General features: G+C 39.9%; 1 protein-coding gene across 2 annotated transcripts in view; it reads left to right on the top strand.

The window, feature by feature from the left end:
• LOC138021942 (uncharacterized) overlaps positions 1–27,238 on the top strand; it is a 187,837-nt gene that overhangs the window by 95,537 nt on the left and 65,062 nt on the right. For both annotated transcript variants that reach the window (XM_068868968.1, XM_068868967.1), the window contains exons 15-23: positions 300–506; positions 1,239–1,484; positions 2,553–2,759; positions 3,295–3,519; positions 4,200–4,409; positions 24,134–24,367; positions 25,130–25,345; positions 26,244–26,462; positions 26,856–27,065. In XM_068868968.1, the coding sequence (XP_068725069.1) occupies positions 300–506; positions 1,239–1,484; positions 2,553–2,759; positions 3,295–3,519; positions 4,200–4,409; positions 24,134–24,367; positions 25,130–25,345; positions 26,244–26,462; positions 26,856–27,065 (1,974 nt within the window). The remainder of the gene's footprint in view (positions 1–299; positions 507–1,238; positions 1,485–2,552; positions 2,760–3,294; positions 3,520–4,199; positions 4,410–24,133; positions 24,368–25,129; positions 25,346–26,243; positions 26,463–26,855; positions 27,066–27,238) is intronic.

Consider the following 27,238-nt stretch of genomic DNA (forward strand, 5'->3'; position numbering starts at 1 on the left):
GAATGACCGCTTATTAAGGGGTCCTCGGAATTCTTTGCTTACTCGCTATAGGTACAGTACAGTAACGTGTGATCCCTATCATAATTGCCAATGAAACAAAAGTGGACTCCCCAAACCTTTCTGCTACAAAGTACTCCAAGAGGCCATTATCGAACACAATTTTAAAAAAATATAAGTCACGTGACCTGAACGAAAAAGGTCACGAAGTAGCAGTAAATTCCTAACAGGTTCCAATTCACTTTTCTTACTGCAAGCAGAATAACTGGATTTTAAAAGGTACATGACTTTGTATTTTTTAGTGGATTTGTGTGCTTTCGTGAAATGTGGCTTTTATGGTGAATGCGACGTCATTAATGGCAGTGCGACTTGCGTCTGTCCAAGTTGTAACAATGCAAAGAAACCTGTATGTGGCTCAGATGCAGTAGTTTATGATAACCTCTGCCACTTGATGAATGCGTCCTGTCAAAAGCAGCAGTGGATCAGACCTGCATTGCCAAAAAATTGTGGTATGAAACAGATCACAGCTCTCTTTGGGCTCTCTTCTAACCATCACTTTTAAGAACGGTGTCTACTAATTAAAGATATTCTTACCCCGGTGTGTGATTATGCAGGAAATGAAGATCTTAACAAGTGTTATTGAAATCCAAAAAGAAAATTGGGGGTAACTACGCATTTTTCAAAGATAATTCATGAATAATATTTGTAAAAAGCTTCAAAATACAAAGCAATGTATGGCGTTCTTTCTCAAATTGAAGCTTAATTATCTCTCAAAAATGCATGGTTACCCCCAATTTTCTTTTTGGATACCAAGAGTACTTACTAAGATCTACTTTCTCCGGATAGTTTTAAACCGCGCAAAAATATCCCTGTATTAGTAACCATCACCGATAGGAAATCCGGGTATCTCGAGATGCGCAGAACGTATGCGCAATAACAGTAGTAGGCACCGTCCTTAAGTCGCATCAAATAGGGAATATAAAAAGCGTTTAAGGAAGTACTTACAAAAAATTGTTTGTACAAGCGCCCCTTCGTATTTTCTCTCGTAGTACTTGTTACTGAACAGAGGCAACAACCGGAGTTTGTTATACTTAAGAATAATTTAAAACCTGACGGAAGATGTTAAGAAAGTCGTGGGAGTTGCCACTCGACGAAAAAAAATGTAATGTTGAAATTATACTTGTTAGGAAGCGCTCTATGAGTGAAAACCGTATTTGACATTTTGTTGTTTCAACTTTCAGAGGAGCAAGTTAATCCATGCAGTAATGTGACCTGTAGTCATCCCTCACAACAATGCAAGCTGACAGATGAAGGGAAACCTGTGTGCGAGTGTGAAAAGATTGCTTGTACTCGTGACTATAGACCGGTGTGTGGAACTAATGGCAAAACGTATTCCAACAGGTGCATGATGAAACTCCTTTCGTGTGAAGTAAACATGCTTGTATTGGAAGACTATGAAGGGAAGTGCAACGAGAGACCCGATGACAGTAAGTACTCGGAAGTCTCTTAAATTCAACAAAGCCAACTTCCCCCACCCCTCCCCGCCCCCCACTTCTACCCTTCAAACCCCTCGTCCCCTACCCACTTCCACCCTTCAAAAAAGTAGTTTATGTGAAATTGAAAACATCATATGGTATACTTGTCGAATCAGAGCTCGTATCAGTTATTTTTGGTAACATGTTCAATGTGGAGACGATGGGCTCCATGCTTGTAGGTATTATGCTAAAGAAATGGCTGCTAGTCCCGCTTTTAGCATAAAATCAAATCAATTCTTTATTTTAACACGGTAAGAATTCATCAGGTTTAATGGTACAACATAAATTACAACTACCTAAGAATATTTAAATAGAATAAATATACGTATCGAAAAAGTGTCACCAGTAAAAACACTTCTCATAAAATTACAATAAACTGGACCTGTTTTCCATGAATGCCGTGTACCTAACTTAATTATCTAAAATGAAGGTTTAACAATTGCTTAAAACGATTCAGAGATTTTACTTGCCTAAAATTGCAGGGCAGCTAGATTGTTCCGGAGAGTTGCACCTCCGTAGCTAAAGCTGGTAAAGGGACAATTTGTTTGTAGTCCCTTAAGACATAGCCTGGCGTACTGCGCTCATTAAATTTAGTGGATAAGTAGTCAGGAGCCAGATCATTAACAGCTTTGAACACCATTAAAGCTCTGACTTGAATTTGACGCTGGGTAATCCAATATTTCCAATCAAGTTGTTGTAACAAGTACCTAGCGTCAGGATCATAGGAGGAGGAAGTCAAAATGCGAGCTGCACAATTCTGCAGTTTTTGTAATTGTATTGTAAGTGTTTTGCCGTAATTCCGCCAGACAATACTACAGTAATCGAAATGGAGCTGTATCAAGGCATTGTAGATGTAATGTAGTATTTCTGGAGAAACAAAAGGTTTAATTCGCTTTATGGCGCCAATGCCGGAGGCAATCGTTACAGACAGTTTGTCGATATGACTGTACGTATAAAAGCGTGTATGCTTTCATGGTTGAACCTGATTATGGCATTGTTAACTTTTGAATTTATTTGAAGATCTATGTGCCAACATCAAGTGCAGTCATCCCTTTGCAAGATGTAAGGCCACAAACACGACAGCAACTTGTGTCTGCCCTAATACGATTACCCTGGAATATTCTCCAGTTTGTGGCTCGGATGGAGTGTCATACCCAAACCCAGGCTCCCTGCGAATTTCCAGCTGTGAGAGCGGAGGCGCCATTACTAAGTTGTACCATGGAAGATGTGAGTTCACTGAAAGATGTTTGTTGTTTAAATTAAGCTTTGGCTAGTTTATCTGACCTCCAACAGATGTCTTAGTACCCTTTACAGCATCAAAGGGAGCAAATATACAACTGGCAATATTAAAAGAAAATAGTTTCCAAAAGGGAAGTGAGACCTCGTGGAACATTAAATTTAGATGTTAGGAGACCAGATACAGTGGAGTTTCGTGTGTTAAATAGTTCTAAAAATGTGCATGATTACCATGAGTAACAGAGAAAACATTGGCACAGCTTAGTCGGTGTCAATCTCTGGACAGATAGTGGTATAGGTCACACTTAGGTACTAAACCGTTGATTTGCTTCAATGTTGAATCACTCATCACCACTGCAAAAAGCAACAAGGGGATGAGTTCCCTTTGGCCGGATGCTTTGTTCACTGTGCCGTGTGACATTGTGATATATTTTTTCGACGTCTTAACTTTCGACGAAAGTCCTTAAAAAAACATTTCTTTTTTTGTCCTGAAGCACATCAAATGTTGACGATGCCACTTTTTTAGGTTCCAAGCTAGCTGAACCATGTGAAGTGGGCTTTTGTAGCCGCAAGCGTCAAAGATGTGAAGTTCAGAATGGCACCGCCCAATGTATCTGTAATTTGGCCTGCACAAGGGAATTATCACCAGTGTGTGCCTCTGATAATAAGACGTACCCCAACAAGTGTGTCATGGAGGTTGCAGAATGCGAGAGTGGTCAGAGCCTCAGGGTTGTAAGATCAGGGCGTTGCGGTAAGTTCAGGCCGGGAAGGTAACAGGACTTGCAAAAAAGTGCGTGCGTTGTGTTCAAGTCCTTCTACCCGTGCTTTAATTTACTTTCCTTTCCATTTCATTCACTCATCTCAACAAATGTACCGAGAAACATGCATAGTGAGTCGTACATGCAGTGGCACCCAGTTAGGAATAGTCGAGATATAGTATACCATCGTAATTGCATGAACACGAAAGAAAGTCATGTACTTTTTTCTTATTTATTGTATAGCCTGAATTACTAAAAAAAATACTTTATTTTTAGTTTGCAGTCATGTTTAAGAAAACGTTCATCCAGTTTCGATGAAAGATTTAGCGTTTGGCGTTTTCCAACTCCTTTCGTATCGTCATATCTTCCTTGAAACTGAAAAGAACACGGTTGTTTTTTTCGTAATACACAACATTCATATTTAAAGGTTATGAATAAATGTGATTACTGTTAACAGAGTGTTTTGGATTGTTGTTAAGGCAAGCAATCTGAGCCAGTAAGTGCGTTTGTAAAAATGAAACGTATAAACCTGTTCAGCAGGTAGTAGGGTCATCCCATCATTACATAATTCCAGCACACGAGCGCGGAAAAAATACAGAGAGAGGGAGACGCATAACCTACACTGTAACGAATGCCAAAACAATGAAATGAACTGTTTTTTTTTTTTTTGCAGCTGATCCTTGCAGCGTGAAAAAGTGTTCATATTACTCAGTATGTACAGAGTCACATCGCAGGGCCAAATGCGTCTGTCCTAAAGTTTGTCCAGAAATTTTTGCACCAGTTTGTGGCTCAGATGGAAACGTTTACGATAGCGAGTGCCAAATGAAAGTGGCATCATGTACTCAACAGAAAAATATCACTTTGGCCAGCAAAGATACTTGTGGTAAGCGTGATAGATTCATTGTATATAATCCTGTTGGGATAATTCCCGCTTTCCCCCCTCCCCCATTACAATGTTGATTTTTCCCGGTCTCCTAAATCAAGATCCGTTCATCGATCGCGCGCATGTTTCAACATGGTCTGGGGGAAGGGCACGAAAAAGGCAGCGAAAGAAGAACACGCGTTGCTCATATAACGATAAGTGTCCCGAAGTCTTTTGACCCGGATTGCATGACAAAGTTCACCTATACAAAAAAAGTAAAAGAAAAAAAGCTATCTGATAATTTTCTCTCGTGCTTTGTTATGTCCGGTATATTTTGAAAGTGCTGATGTTCTGCACTGTTTAGCAGTTGTCTGTATGTCTGCTTGAGTGGTCTCTGCTTTGGTATCTTGGTACTGAGTCTGCTCTTCAGTATGCGCTGGCGGGACTTGCGTATTCTCTACAGAAGGTGGTTGGGTTCTCTCTGTTGATTCGCAAATTGTCGTTTGACGTAGATGGACTCTGTTTCTCCTGTAGATACCTTCTTTGCCGTCTATTTTGTAGGATCGGTAGCTATGTTCGGTACACACGGTTCTCTTTCTCCAATCACATTTCTTTCATGGCCGCTCCCAACTGCAACGAAGCGCCAATAAATCATGTAACCGGAAGTATATGTTACACCTTCCCACCGAGGCTAACTGGTGATTACATAGGGGAATGAGAACCTAAATCAGTAACTAAAACGGATAAACAAATAAATGCGAAAATATGGAAAAGGGGGAATCTACAAAATCAGTTACAAGTTAAGCCTGTCAGGGGGTTTCGCAGTTCGGCCACTCCTGGTTCTGTGCAAGTTCCTTTCTGGAAGCGTGTTAATCGACGATCGTTCTAGTGATGTAGCAACCGCCACCTCCTCACTGGATGATGCGCACTTATTAGGAGTAGCAACTTCTGTCGCTGACATTACACCTTCCTCATCACTCTCCCCCAAAGAAGTAGACTCAAATTGCTTGAGAAGGTGTTTCATGTTACTTCGCAAGGACGTTCCTGACTCAGTTTTTACGACATACGATCGAGGTGTGGGCCATATATCAGTGACATTTTCCTCTGACTCTAGACCCTTTATCGGCTTCGCATGGCGATCATAATAAAATTTTTGCAGTTTCTGAGCAGCCACTAGCTTTTCACGTGCATTCAGTGTGGTCGAAGTAGTTCTGCCGTGGTTCGCAATTTAGACTTCAGACGCTGACTGTTTAGCATCTGCGAGGGAGAGAGACCAATTCCAGTTACGGGCGTATTGCGATACTCCATCAAAGCAACATAGGGATCTTCCGCTTTCCTCAAAAGTTGCTTTATTGTACCAATTGTTCTCTCACTCATACCATTGGACTGCGGGTAACCAGGACTGGAGTTTATCAGCTGGAACCCCCACGATAAAGCAAAATGTTGCAGCTCGCGGCTTGAAAACTGCATATTATCTGCCACCAATTCATCTGGGACCCCATGTCTGGCAAAGATGGATTTTAAATTAACCACGACAGAGGAAGACGTCTTAGACGAAAGTAGGCTGATTTCAGGAAATTTGGAGTAGTAATCCACGACACACAGGTAATTTTTTCCTCTAAATTCGAAAATATCAGCTCCTAGCTTTTGCCAGGGTCTTCCAGGAACTTCATGGGAATACGTGGCTCCTTTTGATTGTTTCTTCGCCACTCTGAACACTTTCTGCAGCGGGTGATTGTATCCTCAATTTCTCTTCATATACCAGGCCAGTACATGACTTCACGTGCACGAGCCGTGCTCTTTCCAATCCCTTGATGACTTTCGTGAAGCAATGCCAGCATTTCCTTGGGCATACTCTCCGGGACTATCAATTTCTCTCCCAGGAACATGAGACCCTCTGCCTCATGCACTTGGTCTCTCACATTCCAATAGAGACGAACCACCTCAGGAACTCTTCCCCTCTCTGATGGCCACCCTGACTGTGTTAGTTGTTGTAACACCATGAGACAATTATCAGTAGTGGTTGCTTCCTGCATCAGGGATTTAGAGGCCACACTAAGGTCTAAGTTCTTAACAAGACTGTGCATCGATTGACTCATGTGGCAGATAAGCTCTGGATAGGGCATCTGGAACTGGAATTTTGGGGCCAGGATGGTAAGAAATGTCGAGGGAATATCTCTGAAGTCTGAGAAGCATTCGCTGAAGCCTAGGGGACACTGTGATCTGTGATACTGGCTGGCCATAGACGTACTGATGAAATTTCTCGCAGGCAAAAACTATTCCCATCAGATCTTTCTCGATTTGAGCGTAGTTCTGCTCAGAAGCTGTTAACGAACGTGACGCGTAAGCCACACCCATCTTTGGAAGCATCAGTTTCAATCACAATTTCTTTGCCTACATCGAAAAGCTTCAGAACAGGTGCACAGACCAGCAGGGCTTTAACGTCTTGAAAGGCTTTCTTCTGTGCAGGTAACCAGTGCCATTCAGTATCACTCGTCAGTAGGATGCTAAGGGGCTCTGATACTGCTGACAGGTTCGAGACGAACTCTCCGAGGTAGTTCGCTAGCCCCAGAAAACGACGGAGATCCTCCTTTCTCTGAGGCTGTGGGTACTTTAGAATTGCCTTAACTTTGTCAGGGTCAGGTTTTAACCCTTCTGATGATACCACTTGACCAACATACTTTACTTCAGACACCCGGAAGTGGAACTTGTTGGGATTAAATCTAACATTGTTCGCACGAGCACGGTCCAAAACTTGCTTCAGAATCCCATCGTGCTCAATCTCATCCTTTCCACAAATAAAAAGATCATCAAAAACCACATGTACACCCTCAATGTCTCCAAATAATTGATCATTGCGTTTCTGGAAGACCTCTGAGGCCGAGCTAATTCCAAATGGGCACCTTAAGAAGCGATAACGCCCAAAAGGGAAATTGAAGGTGCAAAGAAATGAGCTTTCTTGATCCAACGGGATTTGTCAAAAGCCATATTTCTCATCAAGAATTGAAAACACTTTCTTACCGGTGAGCTTGGACGCAACTTCATCTGCACTTGGGATTTCGGGGTGCTCACGTTTAGTAACTTTGTTCAAGTCACGGGGGTCCAAACATAGGCGGAGGCTTCCATCCTTTTTCTCCGCGATCACAAGGCTATTCACCCAGTCTATGGGTTGATCCACCTTAGTAATGACACCACTTTTCTCCAAACGATCTAGAGTTTCCTTCAGTTTGCCATGCAGGCTAAAAGGTACTTTGCGAGGTGGGTGTACAACTGGAGTGGCATCTTGTTGTATCTCAATATGATACTCTTTCGGAATACATCCGAGGCCCTCAAAGACATCTTTATAATCACATAGAATCGCCTCTTTTGAAGACAATCTTGCAGTCAAGCTGTCAATCTTCTTTACCAGGTTGAACCTTGTACATGCTTCCAATCCAAGGATAGGAACAGATTCCAAATCAACGACATAAAAATCCAGACTCCGAGTTCTTTCTTACACTGTGCAACTGAGACTGACTTCGCCAACTGGGACAACCCTATGGTTGCCATACGATGACAATACTTCATTGGTCTCCTCCAGCTTTCCACGCATTGATAGGTTGTCATAAATTTGACGAGGTATAATATTAGCTTTAGCACCAGTGTCTAACTTGAATTCGACAAATTTTCCACCGACTTCCACTTTGCTGTCCCAGGCCTTTCCATCCTCTGTGTTAATCTCTAACTCTCCAATAAAGAGCTCGGTATCCACTCCTTCATCGTTTCTTGCATCTTATGCATCATGTGTGTACTTTCCTAGTGCGCTGACTGCACATTTTAGCAAAATGATTCCTTCCATCGCAGACAAAACACGTTTTCCCGAACGCAGGGCACTGTTTAAGACCATGCCGGCCACCACACCTGGAGAAATTAAAGTGAGTCCCATCAGGTTGTTTAGAACTTTTAGAAACTGCTAAAACTTGCTTTTCGGTTGACTGAACCCTGATTTCCTTGAGCTGACTCTCGGTAACTTCTGCCGAACGGCAATGAGATAAAGCCTTCTCTAGAGAATTTGTCCACATCGATGCGCAGCAATTGGCTCTGAACTTTTGCATCTCGAATTCCAAGCACTAGACGATCCCAGACCATTGTATCAGGAGATTCAGTGTACTCACAGTTTTTGATCATTCTCTTGAGCTCTGTGACGAATTGATCTACAGTTTTTCCCTCCTGTTGACACCGATTCCAAAAGTTATTCCGATTCCGGGTTATCGTGCTTATCCGAGAAGGCTAGAGAGTCTAACCATTTGCAGATGTAATTGCGAAGGCAGCACTTTCTCCTCAGTTTTTTAAACACCCTGAGTACTGAACCGACCGGAGTTAAACTCACGACCTCCCGCGTGACAGCCCGGTGCTCAACCAACTGAGCAACCGGTGCATTTACCTGTTAGTTTTTGCACTCCAACCCATAAACATCAGCATTGAAGGGGGAGAGGGGGAAAATTGCCTTCTGTGTTACAACATTTGTGACCGAAACTGTATTTATCAGGAATAACTGTTTTCAGCGCCGTAAGTGATGTGACGATTGCTGACGGTTATCGGGGTAGGGTTGTGAGCAATGTTAGTTGTCGCTAAATAGAATTTTGGCGATAGCATTAACGGTTTTGGAGTAAACTATAAGGTATGTAGACTCATTTGGTGAAATACAGATTTTCCGTGTTTTTTGCTGTGTTTTTGTATTTGTGTTTGCACAAACAATTAAGACGAATTTTTTTTGAACATCGAGCAATAAAGCGCGCCAATGGCCAAAAATCCCATAAGAGCTTGCGCGCATCTTACTTTCAGATAAGGACTTGTATTGTCGGCCATATTGTGTCGTGGTGGAAGAGCACATAAAAGTTTTGTTGAGTGCAAGCGATTAACCAACCATTTTACACAGGTATTTCATTCAGTCACTTCGGAAAGATCGGTAAAGCTTTGAAAAACGTTTTGAAGCGGTGAATTCATCGTATTTAGTTTAACCTTCTTGCAAGGTTTAATATAACCTGTACGCAAATTGTTCGAAAAAATCTGTCTGCCGTAAGATTTCGAGATCTTCGACTCTGCTCAGAGATCCAGTCTAGAATTAGTGTATCAAGACTTGCTTTTGGACCATCTTGAGATTGTAAACCTACGATGAATCCTTATTATACTTCTATTAAAATAGTGTGAACAGTTCTTTTGTCATTGCCTTGTCTGTGATCGGTGGTCTGATATTCGAGGTAGTCAAGTTGATGTGGAAGCAGCTTCTGTCACTTGCGTTACGGTTCAGTGAGGTTTCCCTACAGATCGTTATCGGATGCTGTTGTCGTTACAGCTCGGTGTACTCTATCGCTAGACCTTGCAAAAGGTAATTTTGTCTTTTTTTTTTTAAGGTATTGAGTATTCGTGGGTAGGTTCCCTTTAGAGTTGATTTTCAGCTTATTTCCCGCACACTGCCTCGGTAAAAAGGTTCGTCAGACCCCCAGTGTTAAGTGTTTCCTTTTCAGTTCCCCCTTTAAAATTACACACATCAAGATTGTGTTCAGCTCAGCTTCCAATTGTCAACTTTCAATTTCGATTGTTGAGTTGAATTTATAATACAATTTGCCACAAATTTCAAATGTTTCACTTTCCAATTCACTAGAGTTAAGTCTAGCTTATATCAAAGTTTAAAAAAAAGTTATTGAGTGTTTGATCCAGTCCCAGCTGAGCCTCAGAGATTATAAACAATGTCTTCATGAGTACTTACTTGTAGTATATGTAAAAAACCTACAAGGAAGGAAGAATCAAGTCCCATAAATGACATTGTACAATTCATTAATAATTCATGAGTGTACAAACCAATCCCAGCACAGTGTTCAGATCACATGTACACAACTGTAAACCCCAAAAAGCCAGTTCGGAGTTTCAAAAAACACGTGCGCGCGTCGGGATAAAATCAAGCATATATTAAAAATACAAAAGATATTGAATGCAAATTTCTGCAATCAATTCCCATAACAAAAGATGTTTGTTTTTATCCCGAAGCGCGCACATGTTTTTTTGAAACTCCGAACTGGCTTATACAAATCAACTGAATTTTTAAACAGTAGAATTAACTTTTGATACAAACTCCCGCTCAGCTAATTTGTATTCATTAACTTTTGATACAGATCTCTACTGATTAAAATAATACTTTGCATTCAATTTAATGTATTCATTTCACAAGCAGGATAAAATATTAGCGTCCGATCTGTATGGACGTTTACAATGGCTAGCCTATCGGCTCGACATTGTAAACGCTCATATTTTATCTACTACTTAAAGGGAAAGTGATGGGATGAATATGTCAAGCCTGTAGGAATACCACTATCTGCCTCTGATGTTCAGGGTCCAAATGCACAACTCCCCTGTACAAGCTAAAACATTTAAAGTCACCACCAAAGTCAGTGGATGGTTTGTCCCCTGAAGCAAAGAAAACTTTTTTTGGAAAATAAGTTTGGCTGTGTGGCCCTCATAAGCAGTTTAAGGTGCTGTGGTGCATGTTACGTAAGGTTGCACAGGCTGTCACCCAGTGTAAACAAAAGTGTTTCACTGCCTCCATCCGCAAACAATTCTGTTCAAAATCAAGTTGGTCGTCCCCCAGTGTCATATGAACTGGCGTCAAATCGAGCTCAGCGGAGGATTCGAAACAAACTTAAAAACTGCGCAAGGGAACAAGTGGCTGAACTGAAAACAGAAGTTGAAAACATGGGTGCCTCAAATGAAGAGATCTGCAGGAAATTCTTGAAGGCCAATTAGATGGGATACAGTTAACATTCATATTTTCAAACAAAACTTTCGTTTTTTTAACTCACATAGTAAAATTCCACCATACATATTCTACCTTATTAGTTGGTTTTTCAGTTTATTTGGATTGATAATGAAAAGATGAACACAATTCAAGGATCTCCCAAGCCCGAGAAACTGAAAACATGGCATACTGTCATGCTTGTATAACACGGTAACAGTAACTAACCCTACAAAATACAGTAAAAACTCACATATAAGAACCTAGAATTTTCGAGGTCAGGCTGAGCAGGTTCTAATATTTTAGGCTGATTACATGTAGTTTCTTAATAGATTCTTATTTCTCAGAGGAACAACAATAAATTTCTATATTTTATTTCATAAGATATTCAGACAGTATTCAGTGTTCTCACCAGGCCGCGCCATTGCGGGATTCCCGCAGTTTCAAAACAAATGACGCACGAAGATGAAATAAAAGGGCCATCAGGGCGCAAAGAAGAAAAACAGAAGCTAAAAAAAATTCTTAACTGATGCAAAAAGAAAATCTAATGTCTAAAAATCAGTCATACTCGAGGTTCGATCGAGCGATCAATGATTCCTATAACAGGCATTATGATTAGCTGGGCGTGTGAACACATAAGCCAATGAGCGGCGTTGTTGCATTTGAGAATACACGTGCTTGAATTGTCCGCCATATTTGTTTATGAATATTTCATTTGTGCGTTAATTTATGGAAAACAGAAAAAAAACAAGGAAGTTTGGATTCGTTTTTCTGTAGTAAAGCGAAGCAGCCAAAATTGCAGTTAAATGAAGAACCTGATAACGTCAAACAAACAGGAACACCAGTAGAAGCCGAGAAACTGACGCAAAGAAGGTTCCAGCAATCGTGGAAAACAAAATACGTATGGCTTAAATATGACGAGGCTTCATTTTTGGAGCTTGGACACTCACACATCAAAATTTAACAACTTAAATTGTTTTGTATTCATTTTATTCACAGATTGACATTCTACAGCAATTATATATGTATATAAAGTAAAGTACAGTTTGTTATTAAAATTACTTTCAGTAATGATGAGACTGTGGTCAAAGATAACGTTGTTAAGCTGTCTACCAATACCATCTACCAATACATTTGAATTCCATAACGACCCAGTCTATCTCTCAAATGACCGACTCTTTTTGTCTTAATGGGCCCCTCGACCCCAAGATGCAAAATCCTGGTGAGAACACTGAGTATTGCACTGTAGCTTTATGGAAAACATATTTCTAGAGAAAATCCAATAAAATGCCAATCAAAGAAAACATATACACAATAACAGAAGTTTTCTCAAGGGTGATTTTTTTGTAAAAGAACCTCTTTTTCTCTGCCAGGCTGAAAAGGTTCTTATATTTTTGGGTAAAATACCACAATTCAGCCTGTACTAGGTTCTTATAATATGCAAGTTTGTACTGTATGCATTCTTCCCTAAAATAGAAAACTAATCCAGGCTATCAAGAGTACTTTTTTTGCATTTTAAAAATCAGATCAGAGTCAGTAATTATTACTGACTAATTCAACATCAAGACATTTTTCCTTTCCATTTGATAAGAAAAAAAATAAGACCACAATATTTTCATCTCTATCAGTACTTTCCACAAATACTGGCTTTAGCAACTTTTGGAAATATGATTGTAAACATGCGAACCTCACCCTCTAGGAGGTGTTTCTTACAAGAGGCAAAAAGTAAAAGGAGCAAGCCATTGTCTTCACTTCTTTCAAATTCTCTTCAGGAAAAAGTGAATGTTCCACATGCAAATGCTAACATCATGGAGGGCTTAGCTCTCAGGTACTCCAGAGAGAAGCCTGGAAGTCGCAAACGGGTTGAACTGTTGAGCTGTGTGGCACAGCAATACACAAATAAGGAAAGCAAATGTTCAGGTTTACTAACAGTCAAGGAGAAGAAGTATCATGCACAGACTACGAATTAACAAAAGCTAGACTTCATAGCAAGATGTATGCATGGTCCAGGAGCAGCAATTCCGAAAATAAGACACCAATATAGTCATAAACTTCCACCAGAAACCATTGCTTTTGTCTTGGAATTTATGCATCATCCAGACAGTGAAGAGTATTCATCTTATAAAAGTGCCCCCTTGGATGGAAAACAAAAATTAGGGATAAGTGAATTATTAGGAGGAGGAAATCAACCTGTTTTGTGGTTCAATTAAGCAAAACAAGTCTGCCTTTTATGATAGATATACATTGTAAACAGGAATGTGAACTGGAGATTAGACCTATAAGCTTTAGTACATTTTTAAAGTGTTTGTCTGCAGAAAATTTCAAAATAATGGCAGAGAAGGCAGGACTAACATTTGCACAGAACTTGGGCGCAGAGTATTTCATCCTTGGTAGATAAGCTGCTGACTCGTGTAGGTGAAACGCTGAGGAGCCAACGTAAACCAGACATGACTCCAGGATTAATGAGCAAAGCAAAGAAGTTGAAGGGTGAACAAACAACGTTACCAAATAATATATGACTGTTTCCGGTACAAGAAAAGTCAGAACGAACATATTTTTGCTACAGTGGTACATGTTCCAACACCATCTAACCGGATAATTATTTCAATAGCTTTGCTCTTTCTACACGCCAGCAGTCTAGCTTATGTTTTTTGGCATCACCTTCACTTTTTTGAGCAATAAAAATTCTTGGAAATGATGTGAACTTTCCAAAAATAATGTACAAGGCAAAGAATGTTGTCCAAATATGAAAACGATAACCTTCTGGCTCAAGAACGCTCGCACGTGAAGGAAGCTCGAACGCAAGTGGTTTTCGAATGCTAATTACGTAAACAAATCGAGGTGTGTTGTATTTTCAAACTAAAATTACGCAACTGGTTCAAAACAAAACCGCATTTATTCAGGTAGCAATGAAAAGCTTGCACTTTAACGTTCAGTATTGTAGTGACATATGTGTGGTACACTATACAATGAACTTACAACAAAGCGGATAAACAGTGCTGCCATATAGAATTCGTTAACTAATTACCTCTGCCACAAAGGAATCGCGGATGATTAGAAAAGTTCATGATTTCAAAAGCATTTTACTATGCAAAGTGAAAGCACCAGAGGTGATGTTCAAAATAACAGTATGATCAGTAATCCAGTACTTACCAAATGGAAGCAGATCTCTGGCTGAAAGGGCGATGTTTAAGGTTGAGAAATGCACTACCCTGCAAGTTTGAGGCGAGATCAGACAACCGGTTCAAATATATTTAAAGCAAATAATGATCAAATCAAGTGTAGAACATCTAGAAACTTTCAATTAAGACGTCCATTCCTTGGTACAACAAGACTTTTGCTGCGTAACCTGACAAGAAACAAGTAAATAATATGGGTTTCGCATAACGGTTTATTTTATTTTCAATTCCCAAACGAATAAAAATTCACGGCTGTATATTCCGCTTACACTGAAACAACTAACAAAATTACGGTTTTAACAGAACAGGTGAAGTCAAAACGTTTATTCTGAAATGTTGGAAATTCCATAAAGTTGACAAATAATCTCGTTTGAGCTTTATTTTCTCAAGGGAGAATTTCGCTCAATGAATGGGAGAACGCAAGTTCAGTTCGACCGGCTTACCGCTCGACCATTATGCACATATGTGCTTTAAAGCAGTCTTTCAAAGAGATTTCAGAGTTTTAAAGCATCACTTGTCATTGACATAACTTAGGTTATAGAAGTAAAACAATTACATACCTTTAATGAATTGTTTGGCAATATATAGTATCGAAAGGAAACCGTCAGAATCAGCCATAACTTCTCTGACAAACGGCCGGCATTGTTCGCATCTCATGGCAAGTCTACTGAAGCGAACCTTCCATTTGCATCCCAGGGTTTTTTCTACCACAAAATGCTTCATATTCTTCCGACAAAGGTTAGAAATGAGCAAAGGGAACAGCACTTGTTATGAATCGAAATGATTATAGCCGCCACCAAAGTATTCCCTGGCAGGAAACACACGTGCTTCCAACTAAAATTGACCGGCGGCAAAAGATTATTATGGTCTTTTTGGCCGCGCAATGCTCGAAGTTCAAAAATAAGTCGTCTTAAAGAAAATCGACTTTGGTGATATTTTGAAAGACTGATGTGTTTATTAGAAAAGAATCGCCACAAAGTGAAAGTAGGCCATTAGCTGTTAAGGAAGGTTTGAAAAGGTTCCACAGCCAAGTTTTATATCCTGATAACTACTGATAAATAAGGCTACCAGTTAAAATAATGGAGGAAGACTGCGTTAGTCGGCGCAGTTGGCGTGGTAGGCAAAAGGGATGTGCCACTTCGAACATTGAATTCCCGTCAAGCGCGATTCGCGTATTTTATAACTGATTAGTCCAAATCCAATTGAAAAAAAGAAGAGGAAAATACCGTATCTTGCATTTGAAATGGCCACCAAATTGAGGCACAACGTTTCTTTAAAGTCCTCTTTCATATATTATAACTCATTTTGCAACCCGGCAAGTACAACCTTAGCAGGGTAGGTAGAAAGCAGATGAACAGCAAATATCATCTTATGGCATGGTTTGGTGTTACTATTGGAAGGCCATTAGGTTCACCTGCGAGCACCCGAGACCAGTACATATGCGGGTTTTCTTTAAAGGAGATACGACTATAATACGCTTATCCTCTGTACCGCTGAGGGGGAAATTTCCTTTGTCTGTGCAGGTGTAATGCATGAAAGAGATTGGAATGATGGGCGTTCGTTTGCGAGTAGTTGTTTTCCTGAACTAGTTTATCCCCAGTCCTAAACTCTGCTCCTATCTTGGTTACACTGGATTGTGATGTACCGTTGACGGATCCCCATCGTTTTCATCTTAATTTTGGCTTTGTGTTTTGAAGAAACTAGGAAATTTAATCGTTCTAAACTAGTAGTAATTACTATGTGTAAGAACAATTAGTAGAAATCACAACAGCGCATTTCTTAGGCTTATTTTGCAACGGTACACCATGGTGATCCGTTCATTGCTAAATAATTTCAGTAGACTGTAATTAATTTACTGACAACGGATCACCATGGTGTACCGTTGAGATTTTGAAGAAAAAAAAAAGGCCAATGGCTTAAAAATCTCGCTATTGTTAAGTTGTGTTCTAGTGCTCATTTTCTAGTAGCCATTTGGCAAAGAAGACCGATTTAAAGGGAGCGTGAATACTTTTGGAAGAAACGGTGACGGTGTACCGTGATCGCAATGGTGATGTTCATTGTTTGCACAAGTAATTTTCTACAAGTCAATGGGTGGAGTCCTTTAACTAAGGGAATATACCAGTAAATATAACGTTTTCTTTGCAGAGCTATAATTTTTAACACATATTGAAAGGCAAAACAACAAGACAATTGATTGTTAAGTAAAAAAAGTACAAAGATAAATCGTTTAAAATAGTACTTGCAACCCTATGATGAAATCAACAACCTTTGTTCTACATACTCCACCGGTGTAAGAGTATATTTACACACCAAAAAGAGAACATTTACTGTTGGACGCTATAAAGCTGAAAACGAGTTGAGGTAATAAATAATACTTCATACCGCCACCCCTCTTTCGGATGATTATGTCTCAGAGTCTATTCTTTCACAGGTAAAAGTTCCGTTTCTTTTTCGCAGGAACCCGACACAGCAAATGAGGTGCTTTCTCAGTGTGTTACTTAGCTTAAACTTATGACCTCTTTTTGAGGAACTTTTTAAACACGCGGGAGTGTTCCTATTTCCTTTGGAAATTCTTTCAACCGTTGCTGTTGAAATATCACAAAAATCAGCAACTTAACGATCAGAAAGTCCTTCAATTTAACGTGGCTTCAGTAAAAAAGATCTTGGCCGTGTGACGTTTAATATCGAAACAGAATTCAATTACAGGCAATTACGCTCGTGCAGCTTTTCGCTCGTAAATCTACAAGATATCTTTCCCTTTTAGCAACAAGTCAACTCTTTCTATCAATTTTAAAAGTAACTAAACATATTTTAATTGGGAAAGTCCCATGAAAGCAACCGTTGCAGAATACATTAGTAATGGCGCTTTTTGTTATCTGAATTGCGTCATTCAACACCCGGACAATCTCGGTCATGAATAGGTGTAACACTTCGCTTGAACAGCCTCCTCCCCCCTCCAATCAATGGTGCATTTGCCGGTTGGTTTTTGCACTCCTACCCATAAACACCAACATTGAAGGGGGAGAGGGGGCAAATTGCCGTCTGTGTTACAACATTTGTGACTAGACTGTAGTTGACTCAGGTCTTGCACGCCTTTGTCGTAGGTACGTTTTATGGCAAAGCAGCGTTTGGCTCTTCTCAAGGTCACTTGCTTTTTACTTCTGATTTTCTTGCTTCTCCCGGATCGTAGCATCGATCGCGTATTTCTATCAAACATCATTTCTACAGGGCTGATTCCAGTATCTTGACGAGTTGCGTTGCTCAATTCAAGTAGAGCTTCGTATTGATGGGCACCATCCAGCAGTGCTTTGCGCATCATCGTTTTGGTAACCTTCACAGCGGCTTCCGCCTTTCCGTTTGACTTGGGATTTGCAGGCGATGATATTTATTGGCCAATTCCCCAGTTTCGAATTCTTGCGAAATTCTTGTATTCTCGCGAGAGGAATTGTGTGCCAGAGTCAGTCATTATTTGCATTAGTATTCTGTACATTGCAAGATGATGTTCTGTGAGTTTGGTAATGACTTGTCTAGTCGTTGTAGTGGACATGTAATCAACTTCAGTCGACAGTGACTAGGTAAGTTTGTTGCCCGTGATTTCAAACAAATCGACACCGATCTTGCTTCGCGCTGTTTCTCCCTCATGGTGCTGTTTCAGTGTCTCTTTCTGATTCCGTAGTTTGTGTAGCTGGCAGGCCTCACAGTTTTCGGCCATCTGACATATCTTTGTTGATACTGTGGACCAAAATACGGTGTCGAGGGCGCGTCTCATCATACCGTCGTAAATAAGATGTACAGAGTACAATATTTTCTTCGTGATGCCTTTCAGTGACTATGGAATTACAATTCTATTAATACTTCATACCGCCACCCCTCTTTCGGATGATTATGTCTCAGAGTCTATTCTTTCACAGGTAAAAGTTCCGTTTCTTTTTCGCAGGAACCCGACACAGTAAATGAGGTGCTTTCCCAGTGTGTTACTTAGCTTGAACTTATGACCTCTTTTTGAGGAACTTTTTAAACACGCGGGAGTGTTCCTATTTCCTTTGGAAATTCTTTCAACCGTTGCTGTTGAAATATCACAAAAATCAGCAACTTAACGATCAGAAAGTCCTTCAATTTAACGTGGCTTCAGTAAAAAAGATCTTGGCCGTGTGACGTTTAATATCGAAACAGAATTCAATTACAGGCAATTACGCTCGTGCAGCTTTTCGCTCGTAAATCTACAAGATATCTTTCCCTTTTAGCAACAAGTCAACTCTTTCTATCAATTTTAAAAGTAACTAAACATATTTTAATTGGGAAAGTCCCATGAAAGCAACCGTTGCAGAATACATTAGTAATGGCGCTTTTTGTTATCTGAATTGCGTCATTCAACACCCGGACAATCTCGGTCATGAATAGGTGTAACACTTCGCTTGAACAGCCTCCTCCCCCCTCCAATCAATGGTGCATTTGCCGGTTGGTTTTTGCACTCCTACCCATAAACACCAACATTGAAGGGGGAGAGGGGGCAAATTGCCGTCTGTGTTACAACATTTGTGACTAGACTGTAGTTGACTCAGGTCTTGCACGCCTTTGTCGTAGGTACGTTTTATGGCAAAGCAGCGTTTGGCTCTTCTCAAGGTCACTTGCTTTTTACTTCTGATTTTCTTGCTTCTCCCGGATCGTAGCATCGATCGCGTATTTCTATCAAACATCATTTCTACAGGGCTGATTCCAGTATCTTGACGAGTTGCGTTGCTCAATTCAAGTAGAGCTTCGTATTGATGGGCACCATCCAGCAGTGCTTTGCGCATCATCGTTTTGGTAACCTTCACAGCGGCTTCCGCCTTTCCGTTTGACTTGGGATTTGCAGGCGATGATATTTATTGGCCAATTCCCCAGTTTCGAATTCTTGCGAAATTCTTGTATTCTCGCGAGAGGAATTGTGTGCTAGAGTCAGTCATTATTTGCATTGGTATTCTGTACATTGCAAGATGATGTTCTGTGAGTTTGGTAATGACTTGTCTAGTCGTTGTAGTGGACATGTAATCAACTTCAGTCGACAGTGACTAGGTAAGTTTGTTGCCCGTGATTTCAAACAAATCGACACCGATCTTGCTTCGCGCTGTTTCTCCCTCATGGTGCTGTTTCAGTGTCTCTTTCTGATTCCGTAGTTTGTGTAGCTGGCAGGCCTCACAGTTTTCGGCCATCTGACATATCTTTGTTGATACTGTGGACCAAAATACGGTGTCGAGGGCGCGTCTCATCATACCGTCGTAAATAAGATGTACAGAGTACAATATTTTCTTCGTGATGCCTCTCAGTGACTATGGAATTACAATTCTATTAATCTCGTACCCATATCTCGCTCTGTCACTGGAAAAGTGAGATCTGGTTAAGTTCGACAGTACACCATTTTTCATTGGCTACTAAAAAAAGGTTGCGGCAATGCAATCTACTCTCCGATTGGCTTATTTCGCGGGGCACTTAGTGAAGGTTTGGTTTTGGCAAGGTCATGTGCTGTTTTGAATAAATGACATTTCTGCAGAGGAAAATTTTGTTTTTTCCGACGCCGGAAAAGCTTCACAGTTTTGGAAAATCATTTTAAAATTTGCGACATTTGTGTAAATGGTACCGACGAAAGCCCCACGTACCCTGCCACTCGAATAAGGTTCTGCGTAGCTGGCTACGCGGTCCATTCAAGTTGAAGTATGTAGTTTATTCAAAACAGTATCCTCGTTCTTAAAGCGTGACTCGTGAATTAAGTAGTGATCAATTGTGAATTTTACGGTTAGATTAACTACATTTTTCACGAGGTCGTGCCAAGAAAATAGAGCTCGTTGCAGTGATTAGGTCTAAGCACTCTTTAACATTTTCGCTTTCAATTTACGGTTTGGTTAAGGTGATTCCCTAGTATTGCACTGCGCATCCTGTTCTGCGCATAACACAGCGTAAGCCCCGTTCGTATTCAGGCATGGCTAAGAGGCTTTATGGTCAAATTTCATGGCTCTTTGTCTCACAAGTCTCAACGGATATTCTAAACAAAAAAATGTTTAAATTAAACCATAAAGACTCGTACCCATGTGTGAATATTGATATATCGAACGTGGCCAAAAATATTTCAAAATGGCGACCTTTCGCGAGGGAAAGCTCGCTATAAAGAAGAATGGCCGTTTTCAGAGCACAGCAGTAAAGAGCAAAACAAGAAACTTTTTCAACTCTCACAAAACAAAAAGTCGAGTGATAGCCTTGATGATGCTAGAGAACATTTAAGTCCGACAGTGAAAGTGAAACCGCGCTATCGGGGAGACGTGTTGTCGAGGGGGCGAGCTTGATTTCCTTTCTGTTTTCTCCTAAACGAGGTTGGTGACCTATCTTTTTTTTGTCATAATTTTATTCTCTTACTGATCTTCTTTGCGCTGTAAAAAAATTACAAAAAATTTACGTCAGAAAAAAAAGTTACAGGAAAGATAGTATTCGTAGCCATCACTCGTGGACACAAAATTGTCTCCTCGAGATCACGCACCCGAAGAACATTTGTAGTCAGTGCCTTTTCAAGACTTGTGCCTGTGCCATAAAACAAACATTAAATTATTCCTTTTGAGCAACACAATTCACCTGTTTTGTTATTTCAAGAATTACGTCAAAGCTGTGCTTCCTGTTCCTGCAAAACGTAGCCTGAACCGATGGAATAAACTTGTCCTTGATAGATGAAGGCGAAATGCTTCAGTGAGTAACTTGAGCAAGTTATGTCTCTCAAACGAGCTTGGTGACCTACTTTTTTGATTGCACATTTCGAGTCACCATAATATAGGGAACAATCGAGAAAACTTTTAAAAAAATCTTACGACAACTTCTGTTACTAAGGAATCACCTTAACTACACTTTTCACGAGATTGTGTGAAGAAAATAGCACTCGTTTACTGATTAAGCCTAAGCGTGCGTTTCAGTGATTAGGCCTAAACCCTCTTTAACATTTTAGCTTTCAATTTACGGTTTGGTTAACTACACTTTTCACGAGATTGTGTGAAGAAAATAGCACTCGTTTACTGATTAAGCCTAAGCGTGCGTTTCAGTGATTAGGCCTAAACCCTCTTTTACATTTTAGCTTTCAATTTACGGTTTGTCTAACTACACTTTGCACGAGATCGTGTGAAGGAAATAGCACTCGTTTATTGATTAAGCCTAAGCGCTCGCTTCAGTGATTCTGCAGTTGCTCTGACAATTAAACAATCTCGACCGTTCAAAAACAATCGCCTTTAGCGCTTCTTTCTGTTTCGGCTTAAGTTTAAGGTTTCCTTGTCCTCTACCCAAAAGAATCTCTTCAAGAATAGTCTCCAAATCCATGTTTATTCCGCAAAATCAACCCAAAATCACAACAGAGAGTACGAACATGCACAGTGATATAGAAAAGCCCTCATTTCGGGCCTCGCTGGCACTGAGCATGCTCGAAATCGAACTTTACCAGATCTCCCTTCCGTATGACCGTGGGAAATCTGGGTACGAGATTACAATTCTATCTCCATCTTGATTGCTCGGAGGGTCTCGCACGTGGAAGTGTGGCCTCACTTCACTGGGTATGTCATTCTTGTGTTCAGGCCATCCATCCTTTTTAACACCCAGGAGTGGCTGCATGCTTTCATAAGTTGCTTCTCTCACTTCTTTAATTCTTTGATCTGATTCTCCTCTCAAAGCGTTGACCTTCATCACTCTCACATGCGTGGAAGGAACATCTACATAGGCTCTCCTCAGAGTGTCAGAAGTAAAACGTTTGCTTCTTTCATTGTAGTGTAAATCAACATCATATCAATGAAGTCGCTTATAACCTAATATCAGTGCTTATAACCTCCTTGGAGCTTGGCTGAGAATTGAGAATTTAGAATTGAGGCTAACGGCTTGTGGTCACTTTCAACAACAATCCTTCTAAGCGTTGTAAAGCAAATGCTACTGCCAACTTGTGTGGTTTATGCTAACACAATTATTTACCTCAGTGTCGCTTAAAGTGGTGGATATTTACCGAGCAACGCACTATTCACCTTCACTTCGGTGAATTATTGTTAAATACAATCGTGTCAAAAAAAAAAAAAATAATAAAATAAAAACAGGAAAAAAAAGAAAAAGAAAACTAAAAATTGAACTCGTAGTCTTTGAACCAATAAGGTTCCTTCCTGATCCGCTAAAGTTTTGTCTGTATATGTGGTTGAGTGGTCTCTGCATTGGTGGCATCTTGGGACTCAGTCTGCTTTCCAGTTTGCGCTGGCGGGACTTGGGTAATCAGTACAGCAGGCGGTGGGGTTGTCCCTGTTGATTCGCTAATTGTCGTGGGAAGTGGATGGACTCTGTTTTTCCTGTAGATGATGATGATGGTGATCATAATAATACTAATAATAGCAGCATCCGCTGACCGTTATCGCCTGACCCTCTCGCGGACTCAAGTTTAGAGCTCGTCGAAGTCAGCTTTTTTTGAAGTTGACCGCTGACCAGGCACTGGTTTTCCAATGGATCACAGGCTCAAGCCTGAAGTTACTCCACAATTTTTCTTTCTTGGACACCTTTTGTTATTTTTACGGATGCGTTATTTCAGGTGGATTCGTATTTTAAAAAAGTGGTTTAATCATTATCTCCTTTGTTCAGGTATGAAACTCAAAAATAACAATCATCTGTACTCTTTTTGGACATATAGAAATACATAGTTGATTTGTTTGTTTTGCTCTAAAATGCGTGCGAGCAAGTGTTTTAATACCCCGTTTGCCTACACTGTAACTGTTTTTCGATGTGCCTCGGCAGTGACAAGAAAATTTTGCTCTTATGTTATAAACACGTAATCGCAATGAGTTTTCGTAAAATTAAGGAGAAATATAAATAGCTTGTGTTTTCAGAAGTTTGTTTGAAGCACGTACAGGTGATTTGTTGCAGATCTTGTTTGAAGTTATTCCTTTCTTGGTTGCCGTATACGTTTTTTCCGATTCTTGTTCGAAGTAAAACTAGTGTGTCTCAGTGAAATACATCAACATGTGAATGATCTCGTGGAAAAAAGTATATCAATAAAACTCTTTGACCTTGAACTGACAAAATTTCCTATCGCCGATCTGTCTCATCTCGAGCTAGTGCGTCTGTGATTTCTAATTTTAGCGTGATGTCTATTCGCTGGCTTTTGCGGCTTTTGACAATGGACTCTCAAATGGCTTTTTTTTCCTTCAGTCCGTTCTTTTGCATGCGATACAAGTTGGGTAATGAATTTTTCTAAAGAAGAAAGCGAAGAAAATGATTAAATTAAGAAGTAACCAAAAACACCAAAACGCAGACAATCCGAAAACCTTTTATTTTCACTAACCCCAAAGCCAGTTAAAAAAAGTTGCCGGGAGCTCCGCTTTTAGCCTGGGCTATATATATATATATATATATATATATATATATATATTAGAGGTTTAAAATATCTACTGTATAATTAAAAACTTACCAAATTGTAAAAAAGAAATCGAATAATAATTAAAAAGTAATTTTAAACTATGGTTGTCGACTAAAAGCAATTTTAAACAAATAAGTCTTCAAGTCCTTTTTATAATTTGTTAAAGTGGTTTGATGATCTAATTGATAAGGGTAGTTCGTTCCATTGTTTGGACCAGCAGCCGAAACCTTTTATGCCGTCTATTATGTAGGATCGGTAGCTATGTTCGGTACCCACGGTTCTCAGTTATCAACAACATGCCAAGGTTTTACAGGCGGTAGTACGTGTTAAGTTCAACTTAAGAAGTACATGTAAAAGTAGCCATTTATTAATAAATTGGGATCACTTTTTTCCTGTCTCACACCAGAACCTGATCCTTGCAAGTTATCTAGATGCAGCCATCCTCTTCACAAATGTGTGAAAACATCTCAAGGGTCCGTCTGCATTTGTCCGCCATCTGCATGCACGATGGAGTATGCCCCTGTGTGTGGGTCAGATGGGAAAACGTATTCTAATGCCTGTGTTCTAAACGCAACTGCCTGTGAAAGAAGCCAGAACATTACTTTGGTAAGCCAAGGCAAATGCAACGAGGATGTCGAAAGTAAGTTTTTAACTTGGTCATAGTAGCCCCATTTACGATCCGTCTGAGGTTCTGTACCAGATGATTTTTCAAGAGTGACTAAAATCACTTGTTAAGAAATACAAATTAGCGGACTGAAGACCTTCTTAACTGACCCTCAGCTAGAGTAAATTTAACGTAGGTGGCTAACTGTATTTTTCAAAGAGAGCACTGTTCTGGTGAAAGAGAAGCGCCTCTTGAATCTTGGACAAGAATATCCTCTTACAGCAGGTTACAGACTCACCTTAACGTACTTGAAGAATTTTAGCTAATGTTACATGGCGCCAACGTTCTTGGAAAAAAGCAGTTCTTATAGAAGAGGACTGTATTACATTCTATCAACGAACATAGTCAAAATCTGCAGAGGGATTTGGGTCAATCGTAGTTAAAGTTAGTGTAGCAGTTTTCTAAGGAATTTTAGGAAGTTAAATCCATCAATTGAGGCAATTATAACCCATATCAAGCACATGGAACAAGTCAAGTATGTTATGGAGAAAATGGAAAACAAATCAAAGTTGGTTTTGCTTATAAATCTGACTGGCTGGGAGTTCCTGAGATATTGAAGTCAATCATTAGGCGTAGTAACTAAATGAATTCGAAGTTAACAATGGGAAATCTCTTTTCACGCTACTCAAGATACCTCTAATCGATACTTATGGGAGTTCTGATTGACATGACGCTTTCAATAAAATGCAGCGATTTTTTTGCATAACGTTTGGCTCACAAACGGTATTTTGTCGTCAGATCCTTGTGATGAACCAGCACTGTGTTCACATCGTCATCATCAATGTCAACTTTTGGATGCAACAGCAATATGCATGTGTCCAATGATTATTCCAGTAAACTTAGATCCAGTTTGTGGTTCTGATGGTGAGACGTATCCCAATGCAGCGGCACTTGAAAGCATGAGTTGTCTGGCAAACAGAATCGTGGACTTACAATATAGGGGCGCTTGCATTGGTATGGTTATAATTATATTTCCATTCTAAGATATGTGTAGTTTTAATTCGTCTCTCAGACGCTAAGTACGTGAATGCCGATGTGTTATTTCCATTTTAGTTAAGCTTACTCTCGAGTCCTAAGGAACGTTTCAGTAGCTGATCTTGCTTACATGTGAGGAAAACCTTTTCCTTTGACGTGGCTGTCTATTAGGATTGATATTGGTATCTCAAAGCTCCGAGGAACAGAGACGTGGGTAATCGAGGCCATCAGAAAAACCGGTGGTGGTTAAATCCAAACGTCTGACCTAAAAAGTTTTCAATTAGCCTTAGCCTTTGATAATTTGTTATTAACTGTCGCCTCTAATTTATAAATATTTAGACATCATCGTGAAATTTTTACCTGGTTGTCCGTATGTAACAGTACGGCGTAGGATAATGGCTATTTTATTTAAAGGGGGGGGCTAGGTCACGCAATGTTAGGCAATTTCAGCACTGATCGAATGGTCATAGAATTGACTAAAATATCAAAATAAAATAACTGTTCAAAACTATAGAAGAACTCTAACAAAACACAGGGAAGCCAAGAAGGGACATGGATGGACAAAACTGGAGAGGATTGAAATAGATTGAATTTGGGTAAATTTGAAAAACGTCGGCCCACCTTTTTTTCAAATTTATATCAGTCTATATCAAAATGTTATTTACACAGCTGGAAAATCATTCTCAGTTGTTATGAGGCCGTGATTTTGCAAATGAAAGACTCTTGCTCCGCCAATTTGACGTTTGGAACTCATAATGACCAAAATTAAACAAATTTACCTAAAATAGCGTGACCTAGCCCCCTTAAGCTGTTAGCTTAAGTATGCAAGTATGCAGAGTTTTGTTACAGTCTTTTATCTTCATTTCTCGTTTTTCAGTTCCCACCGATCCTTGTGATACCTCGATTTGCAGTCATCCCCTTCATCGCTGCAAGGTTGTACAAGGCTTAGCAACCTGTGTCTGTATGGAAGCTTGCCCATTGATCATGATGCCCGTCTGTGGATCTGATGGCTATAGCTACCCAAATAAATGCACGCTTGAGGTTGAGGCATGCATTAGTGGAAAGAACCTTACAGTTGCAGCTATGGGAGAGTGTGGTAATTTATTGAATATTCTGATGTTGTTGTTGTTATTCTTATTGCTGCATTCTCTTTTTGCCTTTCATTCTCAACCATACTTGGGAGCGATCCACGCACCTGAGGCTATAAGCGATTGCTAGGTGACGGACAGCTAAATTGAGCGAAACGATAAAGAAAAAAAATAGCATAACATGTCAAAACAATAAGATATCACAGATATTGTACAAAATACTGATAGATTGAAGGTTGAAACAGTAAAACTATTGGGACGAGCCGGGTGGAGGTGATGTCAGATTTCTGTAAATTAAGAAAAAGAAACATTCTCAACAAAGGAATAGCGCCATATGTGAATACAATATATGCAATTAATGTTTGCGAGGAACTGAATGAAACGTTGTGTACTTTTCACAGACAAATGTACAAAAAAGATTTGTCCTAACTCAAGGCAGTATTGCAGAGTGGTTAACGACACAGCAATTTGTGAGTGCAACGAAATCTGCACTTTTGACTGGAGGCCTGTCTGTGGATCTGATGGTACAACGTATTCCAACAACTGCAGTTTAGAGGCAGAAGCTTGTAAAACAGGAAAAATGATAACAGTGATAAAGCAAGGAGAATGTGGTGAGATTTTGACTGGTGTTAATAATCATTTTTCCAACAACATTTCTGGTTTCTTGTCGCTCAATGAGAAGGATGTGTACAATATAAGACATAGATAATATTATATATGCGAAAATGCCAACAGGTTGCCAGAAATGTTCCTCTTATGTAGATTTAGACTGGAATCTTAGTTT

Source organism: Montipora capricornis, chromosome 10 (assembly GCF_036669925.1).
Source record: "Montipora capricornis isolate CH-2021 chromosome 10, ASM3666992v2, whole genome shotgun sequence".
NCBI lineage: Eukaryota > Metazoa > Cnidaria > Anthozoa > Scleractinia > Acroporidae > Montipora > Montipora capricornis.